The sequence below is a fragment of the Dipodomys merriami genome, unplaced genomic scaffold (assembly GCF_024711535.1).
Source record: "Dipodomys merriami isolate MVZ:Mamm:240054 unplaced genomic scaffold, mDipMer1.0.p SCAF_670, whole genome shotgun sequence".
Taxonomy (NCBI): Eukaryota; Metazoa; Chordata; class Mammalia; order Rodentia; family Heteromyidae; genus Dipodomys; species Dipodomys merriami.
In genome coordinates, this window is record NW_027206258.1 from 238,621 (window position 1) to 253,550 (window position 14,930).

At 38.5% G+C, this 14,930-nt stretch overlaps 1 protein-coding gene across 8 annotated transcripts in view; it reads left to right on the forward strand.

The window, feature by feature from the left end:
* LOC138815808 (phospholipase DDHD1) overlaps positions 1–9,992 on the forward strand; it is a 69,844-nt gene extending 59,852 nt beyond the window's left edge. For 4 of the 8 annotated variants that reach the window (XM_070005154.1, XM_070005157.1, XM_070005155.1 and 1 more), the window contains 2 exons: positions 2,107–2,190; positions 7,259–9,992. In XM_070005154.1, coding sequence (XP_069861255.1) covers positions 2,107–2,190; positions 7,259–7,440 — 266 coding nt within the window. In that variant the 3' untranslated portion in view covers positions 7,441–9,992. The remainder of the gene's footprint in view (positions 1–2,106; positions 2,191–7,258) is intronic. The other 4 variants (XM_070005156.1, XM_070005160.1, XM_070005158.1 and 1 more) reach the window with 1 other exon arrangement.
* Positions 9,993–14,930: the final 4,938 nt, after the last annotated feature.

Below are 14,930 nucleotides of genomic sequence, written 5' to 3' on the forward strand. Positions count from 1 at the left end.
TGTATTATAGCTGGGAGCCGGTGGCTCACACCTGTAATCCTAGCTACTCAGGAGGCTGAGATATAAGGATCTTGGTTCAAAGCCAGCCCTGGCAGGAAAGTCTGTGAGACTCTTAATCTCAAATAAACCACTAGAAAACTGGGAGTGGCACTGTAGCTCAAGCAATAGAGCACTCGCCTTGAGCTGAAGAGCCCAGGGACAGCGCCCAAGCCCAGAGTTCAAGCCCAAGACCCACCAAAAAAAAAAAAAGTTTACTATAAAGGAAGTAAGTTTAGGTGTTACAGCCCCAGAGGCTGGCTAGTTCTTCCATAAGGAAGGGTTTGGCATTCCTAGATTGCCAGTAACAGTTTGATCTTAGTATCTAAACACTATGTGGAAAATTCTTTTTAGACTTCAGTATGTATATATGTGTTGGTCTTAGGGCTTGAACTCAAGAGTCTAGATGTTGCCCCTAAGCTTTGTTGCTCAAAGATATCAATTGAGCCACAGCTCAAGTTTTGGTGGATAATTGGAAATAAAAGTCTCACGGACTTCCCTGCCTAGGCTGACTTCAAACCATATCATCCTGAGTTCTCAGCCTTCTGAGTAGCTAGTATTAAACATAAGCCACCAAACCAAGCATCTTTTTAGGTTTTGATATTTGTATAAATCTGTTTTTCTGTGAGTTCCATACTATTACTGACTTAAGCTCTCATTTTATTTCATATTAAAAGTATGATTGTGAATATGTAAAATTCTGCAAAGACATGTAGATGTCAAAGCCTTAACTTCTGAGGAAAAGTAACTTGAAAGAATTTTCTAGGGTAGCAGTTTAAAAATGATAGTTTCTTGTAATACTGTTAATATACAGCAGTGATACTGATAAGCAAAAAATTGAAAGAGCAAGAAGAGCAGAATAAGGAGTTGAGCTCCAGAAAAAGAGTAATGAAAACACATATAGAATCTCTTGGTTTGACGGAAGAAAACTTGTTTTGCTTGCTATTATGTTAATTCCAAAATGATAATATGAAAAGCTATTTTTCCTAGAACAGTAGTAGTGGAAGATCTAATCTTCACAAAACATATGTACTAGGCAAGTACTGGGCCATTGAACTATACCCCTTGCCATATCCTCTCTCATTCTTGCATGTAAATTATTTGCTAGTCCTAATGATAAATTTGTCAACCATAGTCTCAACTAAATCTGAGCTGATCATGTCTTTGTTTTATATGTGTGTGTGTGTGTGTGTGTGTCCAGATTGAGCTATAACTATTAAAATTGTATTCCTGCTTTAGTAAATTTTTGCAATTTAAATGAAATCCTCAAGATTTGCTATACTAATTATTTTACTGCTTCAATAATATATTCTTCTTTGTAATTCTTAGATCAATTCTTTATATCATAACTTCTATCTTGACAATATCTTAAAAATCATAACGCTGTTCTGCCTTAAATCATCTTATGAAATTTGGTCATTGTGACTAGGTGGCTGGCTTCCTTCCTTCCTTTCTTTCGTCAACTCAGCTTTGATTCCCTCCGTTCTGGATATCCCCTACTCTGGAGCCACTGTCTCGATTCTCTCACTGTCTGAGGCTAAGAAGGACCTGGCTGTGCCTTCATGATCAGTCAGCCTTTGACTCTTTGAAAAAGAGTGTTGAACTCTTTATTTTCATCAAGTTGGTATGCCTTATGTAACTAGTCTTCATTTCTCTTGAAAAGTTTCAGAGAGTTTAAGGTTTCATTCCCTATGCCCTTGTCTATAACATATTAGTGGGTTAAGATTAAATTGGCAAATTTAGGAAATATCTAGGTATTAACAGATTATAACATATATACTTCTAAGTTTAATTATGCTTACATTTTCCATGAAAGAGCTTGTTACAAAAAAAAAAAAACCAGTGAGTATACATTTTTACAATACTGGAGCTTGAACCCAGAGTTTAGTGGTTACTAGGCAAGGATTCTAACCATGCCTCCAGCAGGACTGTACTTCTTTATGTATTCTAGACTTAGCCAGCTTAATTAGAAATATATTATTCTAAAATTTGGCCACTGCAGCATTGAAGGCCATTTTTAACCATCAGCCTCATCTTTACAGCATCTTGTTTGTTTGTTTGTTTTCACAGATTTCAGACTTCAAGAATCGTTCTATTATCTCCCACAACTTCTTTTTCCGGAAAATGTAATGCAGAATAAAGATAATAGCCTCGGTATGGTATATGTTAGGAATAGCACTCAGTATACTATAAAAAAAATCTAAGAATTCTGCTCATTTAAAAAAAATTGGATCAGTTTTTATATAAAATAGCCATTTAATGTGCTAAAATATATGATCCTCATGTATTTTTCTACTAAGAGTGAACCTTAGAGAGTCAAGAAAGGCATTAGGCCAGTTTATTTTCCTAAAGGCTTCAAAAAGAGGTTCATTATTCTTTAAATGTAATATACTTAACAATATAAAAAAAACCTCATTTCAAGTCATTTCAAATATTAACACTTAGGGTTACAGGTTTTTTATAGCTGATAACTGGTTCCAATACAAATATTTAATGTACTTTATGGGGATAAATCTACTTTAAGAAATAGTATTATTGAATACGAAAGGTATTTTCCATGTTTCTAGTTTTAGCCTTCTTTAAATGTATGACTAAAGGACTAATTCTTTTTTAATTAGTGTTGAGAATGGCATGCAGGGTCTTGGATTCTACTCATCTAAATCCCCAATTTCTTAAGGATTAATCTTAACAGTTTAAATTTGTTTTTATAAATAACTTTTTTTTTTTTTTTCCAGTCGTGGGGCTTGAGCTCTGGGCTTGGGCACTGTCCCTGTGCTCTTCAGCTCAAGGCGAGTGCTCTACTGCTTGAGCCACAGTGCCACTTCTGCTTTTCTGGTAGTTTATTGGAGATAAGAGTCTCATAGACATTACTACCTGGGCTGGCTTTGAACCGTGATCCTCAGATCTCAGCCTCCTCAGTAGCTAGGATTACAGGTGTGAGCCACCGGCGCCCGGCCATAAATAACTTTTTTTCACAGCTTCTCTCTCCTATTTTTAATAGTGGAATTTATCTTTAGTGAGAAAAAGTTTTTCAGGGCTTTTTGTGGATATTTTAACTATATTTAATTTATAAAGTTTATTTGATAATATTTGTTGTTGTTTTGACGTGGTATTAGTTTGGGGTTTTTGTTCTTTTATGTAAGGTTATGTAAGGTTAGCCCAGGCTAACCCTGAACTCATTTTTAGTGAGAAGGGAACTTAATCTTCTCATATATTTCTCCTGCAGTAAACCAGCCTTACATTTCCAAGTCATCCTTACACCCTAGCAGTTAGACCACAGAGCATATCTACACTCAGAAGGTTCAGTTGGCAAAATTGATATGGCTCTCGTTTGCTCTTTCCTTGTTTGACTTATCCAATTACTCTATTAAATGTTTTTCATGTGTCAAGATATACCATGGTAGTCACTAGAAAAGATACCGAGAAGACACAGATTTCAGTACTGCCCATAAAGTTGCTAAGAAACTAAATGTTTTGTAGGGAGCATATGTTCTAGTAGAGAAGGAAGATAATTATATCATTGTATGGTAGTATGAGCCACATAACAGAGTTCCAGGTGAAAAGACTTGTCAGTTCTGAGGAATGAGAAATTGCTTTCACCTGAAAAATTGCTTTCACATCATAAAATAATTGAGATGTAGACTTCTAAAGATGAAAAGATACTGCAGGGAGAAGGACCACAGGGGGGTAATGCCTGTGTGATATGAAAAACTCTTAAGTTTACTTGAAAAGAACCTCAGAGAAGTGGAAGGGAAGAGTTCTGAATATTATTGGAAATGTTAGACCAGATTGTAGAGGGTCTTAACAAAAGTGGCCATTTTCTGAAGTTTTTTATGATACAGCGCTCATCAGTCATCAGCTATTTGAAACATGGGTATCTTCTAGGATAAAATTGACAGAAATGACACCTGATTATAAAATGTATTTTGGAACTTTTGTTACTATTTTAAGTCAAGAATAGTTAGAGAATGTTGTTAAATATTTTTGGAACAATGATAATTCACAAGTTGTGAATATTCCTTTTCCAATACCAAGCCATATCAGAAGTGTAGCTGCTCTGAAGCAAGACAGAACTAAGTGATACTGAATCATCTTTCTTCTGAATGAATCACAAATCATCTAGAAGCATACATTATCCTTTGCGAGTACATATATTTCTAAAGCCAATGTCCTACAAATATGACCAGAATTACAAATAAGGTGTTTTATAAGAGTCACTACATTTTTGAAATTTTTTTGTCCAGGAAGGTTGAAAGGCTTCTATTAAATATAAGAAACATGTTCAGGGGGCTGGGAAGGTGGCTCAGTGGTAGAGTGCTTGCCTTACATGCATGAGGCCCTGGATTCAATTTCTCAGCACCACATAAACAGAAAAGGCCAGAAGTGGCGCTGTGGCTCAAGCGGCAGAGTGCTCACCTTGAGCTGAAGAGCTGAGGGACAGTGCCCAGGCCCAGAGTTCAGGTCCATGACTGGCAAAAAAAAAAAAAAAGAAAAACAAAAACATGTTTAGTTAGTATACATTATACTTACCAAGACGCTTATTTTATATTCATGTATGTTATTTTCAGTTTCATATTCATGTTGACAGACCTCATACCCAGAATTCTCTAGTGAAAGTGCATTACTAACTAGATGGCTCACCTTCATGTATAGAGATTACCAACACAATGATTTGGGGAATAGGGAAGGAAATATGCCATATATATGACTCCTCAGAAAGAAAATTATATATGTTAGTATAAGCAAAGAGCAGATGTCTGTGACTAAACCACAGCTTTTCTTAGCTTTAATTTTCTTAAACTTTTTTTTAATTTAATTTTATTTTATTTGTGAACATACTGTACAGAAGAGTTACAATTACATGGGCAGGATAATGCGTACATTTCTTACCAAGCATTGCAGCCTCCTCCTTTGTTTACCCTTCACATCCCTTCCCAGCCTCCCCCCTCCCCCCCATAATTTTCTTAAACTTTTAAGAACCACATTGTCTTTGTAGATGAAGAACTTTTAGCATTTCTGCATTTGAAAGAGGGCAAAAAAAAAATATTTATCATCATCTGTCCTTAAAGTGGGAAAATTGCCAGCCCATGTTCACTTTTGGTATTGTAATAATGGAAAGGCTTTAATTACATCTGAACCTTGGCCAAGAGTGTATTTCACATCACACAGAGAATGGTGCTGCTCCTTAGACCATAATTCTCTTAAGGATTCTTGATGCACACAGAAGAGAGGAAGGAGAGGATGTACCAGGCCACCTAGTTTTCCACCTGTCCTTCCAATTACCAGCATAAATGTGCGGTAACAGCACTGACAGCCAGACTGCAGGAAGTAAATCTTTTAAGGGAGATGAAAGACTAGAACAGGTTCATGAGGAAAAAGCTGGCTATCTCATTTCTTTCCAATGTGTTCCACCAAAGACAGATGGAAAAGGATAGGGAGAGCCAGTCTTGTTAATATAATTAAAGTCCCAATGGGTGGTAAAAGTGATAATGGCATGTAATAGGAAAGTAATTTAATGTCTGAGTGTCCACTCTGAAAGGCAGTGTTAAAGACAGTAGCATGTTAAATATGAGTAAATTTCTGGAACACAAGATCAAAGTGGTGCTGTCAAATAACACTTGTTATAACAGGAAAAATCTGGCTATTAAGTTTCAGCTGAATAGTTTTAGACTAGGGAAGTAAGTTCTTCAAAATCTTTACCAACCTTAACATAGGTTACTCTCTTTTCTGTTTCCTCTTTTCTTCCTATAAGCAACTTCTTGGTTTCTCTTCCTTGTGCTTGAGAATTCGTTTTTTCTCCTTTTCTCATCTGCCAGTCTGTTGTAATTATTGAATGTGCCTAAAATCCAGTGCATAGCTTCATAGAAGAAAAAATATCAAAGATTAGAAGTTCTTACCTCACAGGTCCAATGGATTCCAGCTATTTCTGACTTGTTTTTTAACTTGTTTTAACTATGGGAAAAAATTAATGTAGTCAGAAGATGTTTGTAAACAGCCTTTGTAGTCTATAAGTTATTAGAGCCAGATAGGCATTATATTACTTTAATGTAAACCTCCCCTAAAAATCCATGGATAAATCCTTGAATCTTCTTCATCAAAGAAGCATAATTGAATAGAAAATAACTAAAAGCAGTTTCACATTGCAAAGTGGTATTACCACAAAATACCTGCTTAAAAATTTGTATTAACTAATCGCATGTATTATTTCCTAGAGTGATAGAATTTTCTATGTGTGTCTGCCAAATTCCCAGCATAAAAGCAAAACCCAACTTTTCACTCCAGCCTTCTTGATTTTTGCTGGATTTTGCACTTCTTTCGCATTTCAAACAGAGAAGAGACTTCAAGTATCTAGTAGTGTTATGGGCATTTTTGTCTTGTTTATAAGGTAGACCCTACAAAATACTGTTGGAATAAAGGACTTGACCTATAACTGTGCTGTCCTCAAACAATTGAGACAGAACTTGAGGGGGAAGAGCTGGCTCACTGACAGTTCTTAAAGATCAAAATGTCTTTCGTTAAAGCAATATCCTACTATATACCCAGGCTGGCTTCAAATTTACAGTCCTTCTGCTGCTACTTTCTGAATGTTGAGATTATAGGCATGGCCACCATATTTTGCAAGTATTATTTCTAATAATCTATTAAATGAATCCAGTAAAAATCTCTTAGAACTGTCTAACGAGCACTTGAACAACCCAAGCTCATGTCAGACCCCTCTGAATTGATTCAGGCAAGTATGTATGGCGGTTATGTAAGGACTTTCAGCCTAATGAAGAAGATATTCTTGGACTGCAAAAAGATGGTGACCTTAAAACAGATCCACCACAGAACCCGCTGGCATATAGGGGCCTCCTAACTAGGAAGTCTTGAGTGATCTGTTCCATTCCATTACTTTTGCAAACCTGGACCATAATTTGTAAGGGTGGTGTTTTCCTTAACAGATTAAGCACAAAGGTGGAAATGCTAGTATTTAAGCTTAAGGTTTTTGGCAGGAGGGTTTCCCTCCAGAACTATGCCACTGTACTAATTTTCCTTCTTTATTATTGCCTGTTGGCTTAGCAGACAAAGAAGTGGACTCCTGAGCTACTAAGCCTCTTTTGAGTATCCCATGAGATAAGAATAAAAATTCTCTCTAAAAGGGCATGGGCGATTAGAAATTTGTTTCCATCATCTGTACCATCGTATCTTAATGTAATCCTTACTCAATCTCTCTTCTTTGCAGTGGAATTGGATCAAAGGATTGATTTTGAGCTCAGAGAAGGCCTTGTGGAGAGCCGCTATTGGTCAGCTGTCACGTCGCATACTGCCTATTGGTCATCTTTGGATGTGGCCCTCTTTCTGTTAACCTTCATGTATAAACATGAGCACGATAATGATGCAAAACCCAATTTAGATCCAATCTGAACTCTTGAAGGACATTAATGGCCCAAAACTGATTTTTTTTTTCTGTTAAAATGTGTATGTCAAGATACGGAGATTCCAGGATTAAGTATGTTCCAGTTTTGTTTAGGGAAAGAAATGTTTGAATTTAAAAGCACTTTATTTTTTAAAAAAGAAAACAAAATTTCAGTCTAAAACAAGTTACTTATAGTTTCCATCATTTTGAGTATCAGTCACTGCACAGAAAGTGCAGTGATTATCAACCACAGGAAGTGACACAACACCCGGTGTGAGGAAGGCTTGGATGAACTGTGTGTAGTTACCATCACTACCTAATTTCTGCAGAGTATAAAGATGTACTGATGCTTTGAAGTCTCATACATAAACCTAAACCACTGTAGGTCCACAATGGCAACGGTCCAGTGGATCCTAGCTAAAGATTGCAAGTGGTATCATTGTTGAGATTTCCATGAAAGTTTCCACAATTCTTTTGAAAGACTATAACAGATTTTAAATGTTTTAAAAGTCTAATGCTAAAACAATAATTGAACTACTGTATTTATAATTTATTATTGACTAAATGCTTTATTTCACCATTTGAAACATTACATTTTTTAATGTTTCCTTTGAACAAACTTAAGAACCACATTTATTTTCTAGAGTATGAAGACCCCTTTTCTCCATCTTTGTACTCTTCAGATGAATATATGACACTGTGGCAGAGTCAGTATTTTTTTTCCATTAAAAACTTGTGGCTTCACACATTAGTTCACTTATTTTAAAATAAAGATGAACTTTTTATTATGTCATATGTATCTCAGAGAAAGCTAAATTTTTTCTAAGCTTGACAGAGTACTCCACGGAGGGTACATTTCATCAACTTTACTAGAAAATTAGAAAACACCTTTGGAATAGGAAATACGACAAGTATTTCAAACACATTCATATTTGTGTGCCAAACAGTTAAGATGAAGCACTGGAGTGCCACTCACATGTTATCCTGATGTGATGAAGAAAGCATGGGAGCCCAGCACAAGTGATGCGGCTGGGTGCTGCCAGGCTTGCCTTGGTGTCATTGTCTCCACAGTGCTTTCATCTGAGGAGCTCAAAGTGCTTTAAGGGGTCCCTTCAGTAATCCGTATACTAGCTCCTAGAGGTAAGTAAATGAGTGTTATTGCCCTGTAACACATTATTGCATCGAGGCACCAAGACGTTTCGTGCCTGTGTTAGATCACGTAGCATAATCAGCAAAGCTTGGATTGAAGCCAGACCTCCATGTGATGTTTAGTGACTGGTGATTCACATGTGACTTGTGGACTGCAGACAGCGGAAAGTGAAGAAACAATCAAGAAACCAGTACGTTACCCTCCATGTGTGCTCTCGGGCTCTCACACACAGAGTTCCGTGGAGCGGGGTTAAGTAGCCATCTCTGCCACAGCAGCCCTCACTTCTGAGTGGTGTCCACTAGGTTCCACTGAAGGTGCTGTCTTTACTTAGCTTTAGCTCACAAAGAAGAAATCATTTCTTTTCTGGCAGTACTGGGGATTGAACTCAGAGCCTTGTGCTTGTTCCACAAGCACTCTACCACCTGAGCCATACCCCCAGCGCTGCCCGGAATTTCTTAGCTTCCCAGTAATCATTGTCAGATGGGAGGAGCGTTGGCCAGGCATCCATCCCCCCTGCTCCTTTCTTAATAATGCAGTAGAGACTGGCTTGCCTTCTAGATTCTACTCCACACCATCAGTACTGTTGGCTGTTTTGGCCTTCCATTGAATTTGCACAACATAAAGAGCACTTTTTAGTGTTTAAAAAATTCTTAAGTCCCCCATGACCAAGTACATGACTCACTAAGAAACCCTTGCTATAAAAGGCTTTTGATGAGATCTTAGCAAAGCTGAAGCAATCTCTTGAATTTAGAGATTCCTAGGAACTCAGGTCATTTTCATAACCTGTTTATTTTGTAGGTCTAATTTAGTTCTCAGGAAAATTAAACCCATGTTGTATGACTGTATCATTAAGGGTACTTGAACATATGTTGCTGTAGGTGGTATGACACTCAAATGCCTAAGAACTGGAAGGATTCCTCCTCAACCACTGGAATGTGAAGAGACCATTTTACCTTAAAAGAATGGAATCCCATGAAGCGTTTTCATTTCATACCATTGAGTAAAAAGAAAAGTATGTTCCCATGCCCAAAAAGAATATATGTGCTTCCTTTTCTTCATATTGAGGAAACAAATTGAATTCTTGGAAAGAGCAACATTCAATTTCCCTCCCCTTTCAGAATAGATGTTCTGAATTACTGAACCAGTGTGTTTGTTTCTAATTCATTATTTCATTAACAGAGATGGTGATTTTGGATTTACAATGCTCTTGTTTTGTGTCTCTGCATGTGATCATGGGATGTACTTGTATATACTCAAGTAATATTCAGAGTGTGATTCTGGCTCGATTTAGAAGCTAAGTCAGTTTCTGAGTAACATTTTGCAATTTTATTCAGCAACTACTAAATTGGCCAAAAGAAGTTCTGTTTTTGATACTATTAAAATTTTATTCTCTACTTTGTGTACCTGCAATGATTCTCTTGAGTAGTTCTGATTCTTTCATTCAACTTCAATCCAGCAAAGTTCCCAGGTGTTACAGAAAGTTAGAATAAGAAGAGTGTTGCTTTATTTTTTCCTTTAAAACTAGCCCAGGGTTTTCATTTGTAATTTTATTTTTAGGATTAATTTCCCTTATAACCCAATATTAACTGTCTTTAGGGAATAATTACAAAATGACACTGGATTTTTCAGTCACTACTCTTGTATGATACAAGCCTTAGGAATTCCATTCTTCTTTCTGTCAGTATCTGCCTTTTTTTAACTTGCATCAAAGACCTCTCACACACAACTTTCAACAGTCTTTTTCTCTGCTGTGTTCCTTCCTATTTATAAGATATTTTAGCACACCATACATATCCCAGAGTGGACATAAGAGGAAAAATCATACAGTGGACTAGCACTGCTGTTCATTCCAGTGATGTACCAAGAGTTTGCACTGTGAGCTCCATGGAAGAAAACTGGTTCCATTCCTTACCAGTTTGCTTGCTAGTTCTTTTTGGCTACTAATGAATAAGACACCTGAGAAATGGAGAAAAGTAACCAGTATATATCTTTTTGAGGAGGCAGTACTGGGAATTGAGTCCAGGGCTTCATGCTTGCTAGGCAAGGGCTCTTGTCACTTGAGTAAGTGTGTATCTTGTTTTTGAATAATCTTTCAAAACTATAGAAATGAAGCTAACAGGCTGGGAATGTGACTTAGTGGTAGAATGCTTGCTTGCCTAGCATGCAGGAAGCCTTGGGGGTGATTCTTCAGTACCACATACACAGAAAAAGCCAGAAGTGGGGCTGTGGCTCCAGTGGCAGAGCACTAGCCTTGAGCACAAAATGGCTCAAGGACAGTGTCCAGGCCCTGCGTTCAAGCCCCAAGACTGGCCAAAAAATAAAGGAGGACAGAGCTAAAAAGAATATACAATCATACACTAGAAAAAGAAACCAGACTTTTTGTAAACCGTTGGGCATGTGCCTTCCAAGGTAGTTCTTGTTTTCTGTCTTGTTCATGCTGTGCTGTCATCCCTGAGCCTCAAGCCTGGTACTCAGGCTAAAAAACATGGGTGAAGCCGGGCGCCGGTGGCTTACGCCTGTAATCCTAGCTACTCAAGAGGCTGAGATCTGAGAATCTCAGTTCAAAGCCAGCCTGGGCAAGAAAATCAGTGAAACTCTTATCTCCAATAAACGCTAGAAAACCGGAAGTGGGGCAAGTGGTAGAGCATTAGCCTTGAGCTAAAGAGCTGAGGAACAGTGCTCAGGCCCAGAGTTCAAGCCCCACGACCAACAAAAAAAAAAAAAAAAAGAATTTCATCTCTTTTCCCCTCCCCCCCAAAAAACACTGGGGTTGGGACTCAGGACCTTGAACTTGTAGGCAAGCACCTCAAGTAAGCTGCACCTCCAACCCCTGAATCTTGTCACAAGAGGACTCGTTAAATTACTCGTGGGTTCTGTCATCCTATTTCAATCCTCAGTGAATACTTGGTGAATATTTTTTAGTTACCTTTTAGTTGCACAAAGGTCAACATGTCAGATTATGAATATATCTTAGCCAGGCACCAGTGGCTCACATCTATAATCCTAGCTACTCAGGAGGCTGACATCTGAGGATTGCAGTTCAAAGCCAGCCTAGGCGAGAAGTCTGTGTGACTTTATTTCCAATTATCCAAAAAGCAAGAAGTGGAGGTGTGGCCAAGTGGTAGACCATTAGCCTTGAGGGGAAAAAAAAAAAATGTTCAGGAACAGCTCCCAGGCCAGCACCAAAAACAACAAAAAAAAAAAAAAAATGGTTTGTGATAGCTTTCAAAGAGCCTTGAACGGATTTGTGTGGATTTTGTAGATTCTTAACAGTCTAAACCTGTTTTGTTTTCACATAGCGTTTAACTTGACACAGTGAAGGCCATGAAAAGTAAAGAGATAATAAACTCAATGTAAGAGTAAGTGTATGTTGACAACGGAGGAAGTGAAGTCCCGAAGGAGAAATACTGATAGTAAAGTTAAAAACCTAGATGGGAGGGGGGCGGGGAGGACCATTTTCCAAAGCATGGTCTGCAAAGGCTGAGTGTTATACCAACTTAGAATGCCAAGTCTGAAAGGTTCCTAACTGGCAGGACTTTGGGAACCTAAGCTACTTTAAATGAAGTACAATCTAGTGCTGCTGCAAGAGACACGTTGCAAACTTACCTAGCCAGGAATCATTTCATTTGTAATGGACCTAAAGATCTGCTGGTTACAGGGCCACATAGATTGGTCCGTTCTGTAATCTCAGCTTCACGGGAAGCAGAGATGGGGAAGATCATGGCTCCGGGCCAGCCCTGTCAAACCGCTGACAAGATGTCAGATGTCATCTGAGTAAGTCAGGCATTGTAGTGCCCATGTGTGATCATAGCTACTCAAGAAGCATGGATAGGTAAGTGCTGAGTGTTTGGATTACATTTAACTCTGGTACTTAGTTTTACCTCCTGGTGTCATGCCTTCATTTTACAAGAAAAATCCCATCCTGGACAACCACATGGCTAATCTGACAGAATTAGAACCTAGTTTCTCTGCCTGTTTTATACCAGAACTCTTGTTTCCCCTAATAGATAGGAAATTCCTAAGGGCAAAAATCTCCCTGTCTTTTTGTCTCTCCACACGCACACAGGTCTTGCCTATTAACTTTCAGCATGCTGGTGACAAACATCAGTAGATTTCAGTTTACTAGTTCATCTCCCTCCTTTCAGGCCCTCATGAGTATCATGCCAGATCTCCACTTCTGTGTGTGCCTAGATTCAGAATACAAAGCAGACTCAGGATAAGCCAGGCACTGGTGGCTTATACCTTAAATCCTAGCTACTCAGGAGGCTGAGATCTGTGGATCGTGGTTCAGAGCCAGCCCGGGCAGCAAAGTCTGTGAGGCTCATCTCCAATTAACCACCAGAATACAGGAAGTGGAGTTGTGGCTCAAAGTGGTAGAACACTGGCCTTACGCAAAAAGAAGCTCAGAGATAGCTGCTGGGCCCTGAGTTCAAGCCCCATAACCACCAAAAACAAAGGGAGGCAGGGGTCCTACGGGGCAGGAGAGGGATGCAAAACAAGTGAAAAACCTAGAAAGGTTTTTTAAATTAATTTTCCATCCTAATGACACATGCAAACATGTTAAGGAAACAAGTTACAGTGGTAAATATTTACTATTCCTTTCCTTCCTGTAGTGTTTATATGTTGACTATCAAGACACAGCAAGGAGGCCACTTCTGAAATTATTTCAACAGTCAACTCATGGAAATTGAAAAGTGTGTGTGTGTGTGTGTGTGTGTGTGTGTGTGTGTGTGTGTGTGTGTGTGTGTGTGTGAAAAATAGTCTCTTGGCAGATAGCTTGTGTGAGCTTTCCTCTGCCTTTGTGTTGGGAAGGGTGGGGGGCAGGTGTACACATGGAATTATCTGTTACCTTCTGGTTTTTCACTCATGTGTAAGAGGGTATATCTTGCTACTTTTCTGCCATTGGTTGTAAGGATATCCTGAGGCGGCATCCTGAGGATGATAAGTCTTCTATTGGAGTAAGAGGAAAACAAGTTCATTGGTCTTTAGAACCATTGGGAGATGGGCTCCAGAACCCACACAGATTCCAAACTCTCCAGATGCTCCAGTCTCTTATATAAAGTGGTGTAATATTTCACAATAAGCTATGCACATCCGCCTGTGTACCTCACCTCCTCTCTGAGTTATTTATAAATCTTAACCGCATAAGTGCTATGGAAACAGCTGTCACTCTGTCTTGTTTGGGGAATGGTAGCCAAAAAGTCTGTATATGTTCTGTACAGGTGTGTGGATTGTTTTCAGTTGGGGGTTTGCATGCAAGAGTACTATGGCTGAACACTACTGTAATGCTGGAAGACACCAAGTGTCTAGCAGATGCCTCAGACCACACCCACATCCTTTAGCTACTTCATCTCTAAAAGCATTTCATTGATTCCCTATGAGCTTTCCAACAGAAAAATAACCATTTTCTGCCTCCTACACTGACATAATGAGTCTCTACTATGCCAGTAAAAGTCTGGTGGTGGGGCGGTTTTGGCTCTTTCTCAGAAATAGCTACTATGACTTGTCCTTTGACTTTCTTTCAACCTATAGCCTCATGCTGTCTCAGTACTATTGGTTACTACAGTAATGACTCTGAAAGTGGGCTTTTTTCCTTTTTCCTTTGTGACTTCTGGTTTTTCCAAAGCCATGGCAGGATCATTTTCTCAGACTCTTCCATTTTACAGGAGCGTTCTTGATCCTGTTTCATCTCTGCACAAATGAGTTCACATGGCAGAAAGCAAGACTTGTATGCTAGCATGGTCCGTTTCTGATTTTTCTCCTCTGGAGCTGGAACATGCACATTCAATAATGGAAAGCTTATGAAGACTGAAATGCTGAAATCTACTTTCCTGACAATAACCACTCTACCCTTCCTGCCTGGCTAGAACTCATCATACAGATGACTTGGGCCACTCTCACAGCCCTTTTTTAAAAGCTTTAGATATTTGTGTGTTTGTAAATCACATGCCTTTTTTCACCCAGGAACAGCTTTGGACCACCATCTTCCCAATCTTTGCCTCTTGAGTGGAATTACAGGTATCAGACACCATACCACACACCATAATTTCTTACATAGGAGTAAAGTAGCACTAGAAAGGACTCATCGTACTCCCTCGGTTGAAGAAGCCAGAAAGTGTTTCATGTTAAAATCATAATCAACTTGAAACCTTATAATAGTGTGGTCTTTTCCAGAATTTAAACCCTAAATTTTTTTCAGACAGTTCTCCAGAATCATATCTGTAGAATGCTCATACATGTTTTATGTAGACAGAGATAAAGTCAATGCATTCAATCCTCAGAGCTGCATTGGTCTTTAAGGCCTCCATAAAATCATATGTTAAAAATTGTCACCAAAAGAAAGGGTAG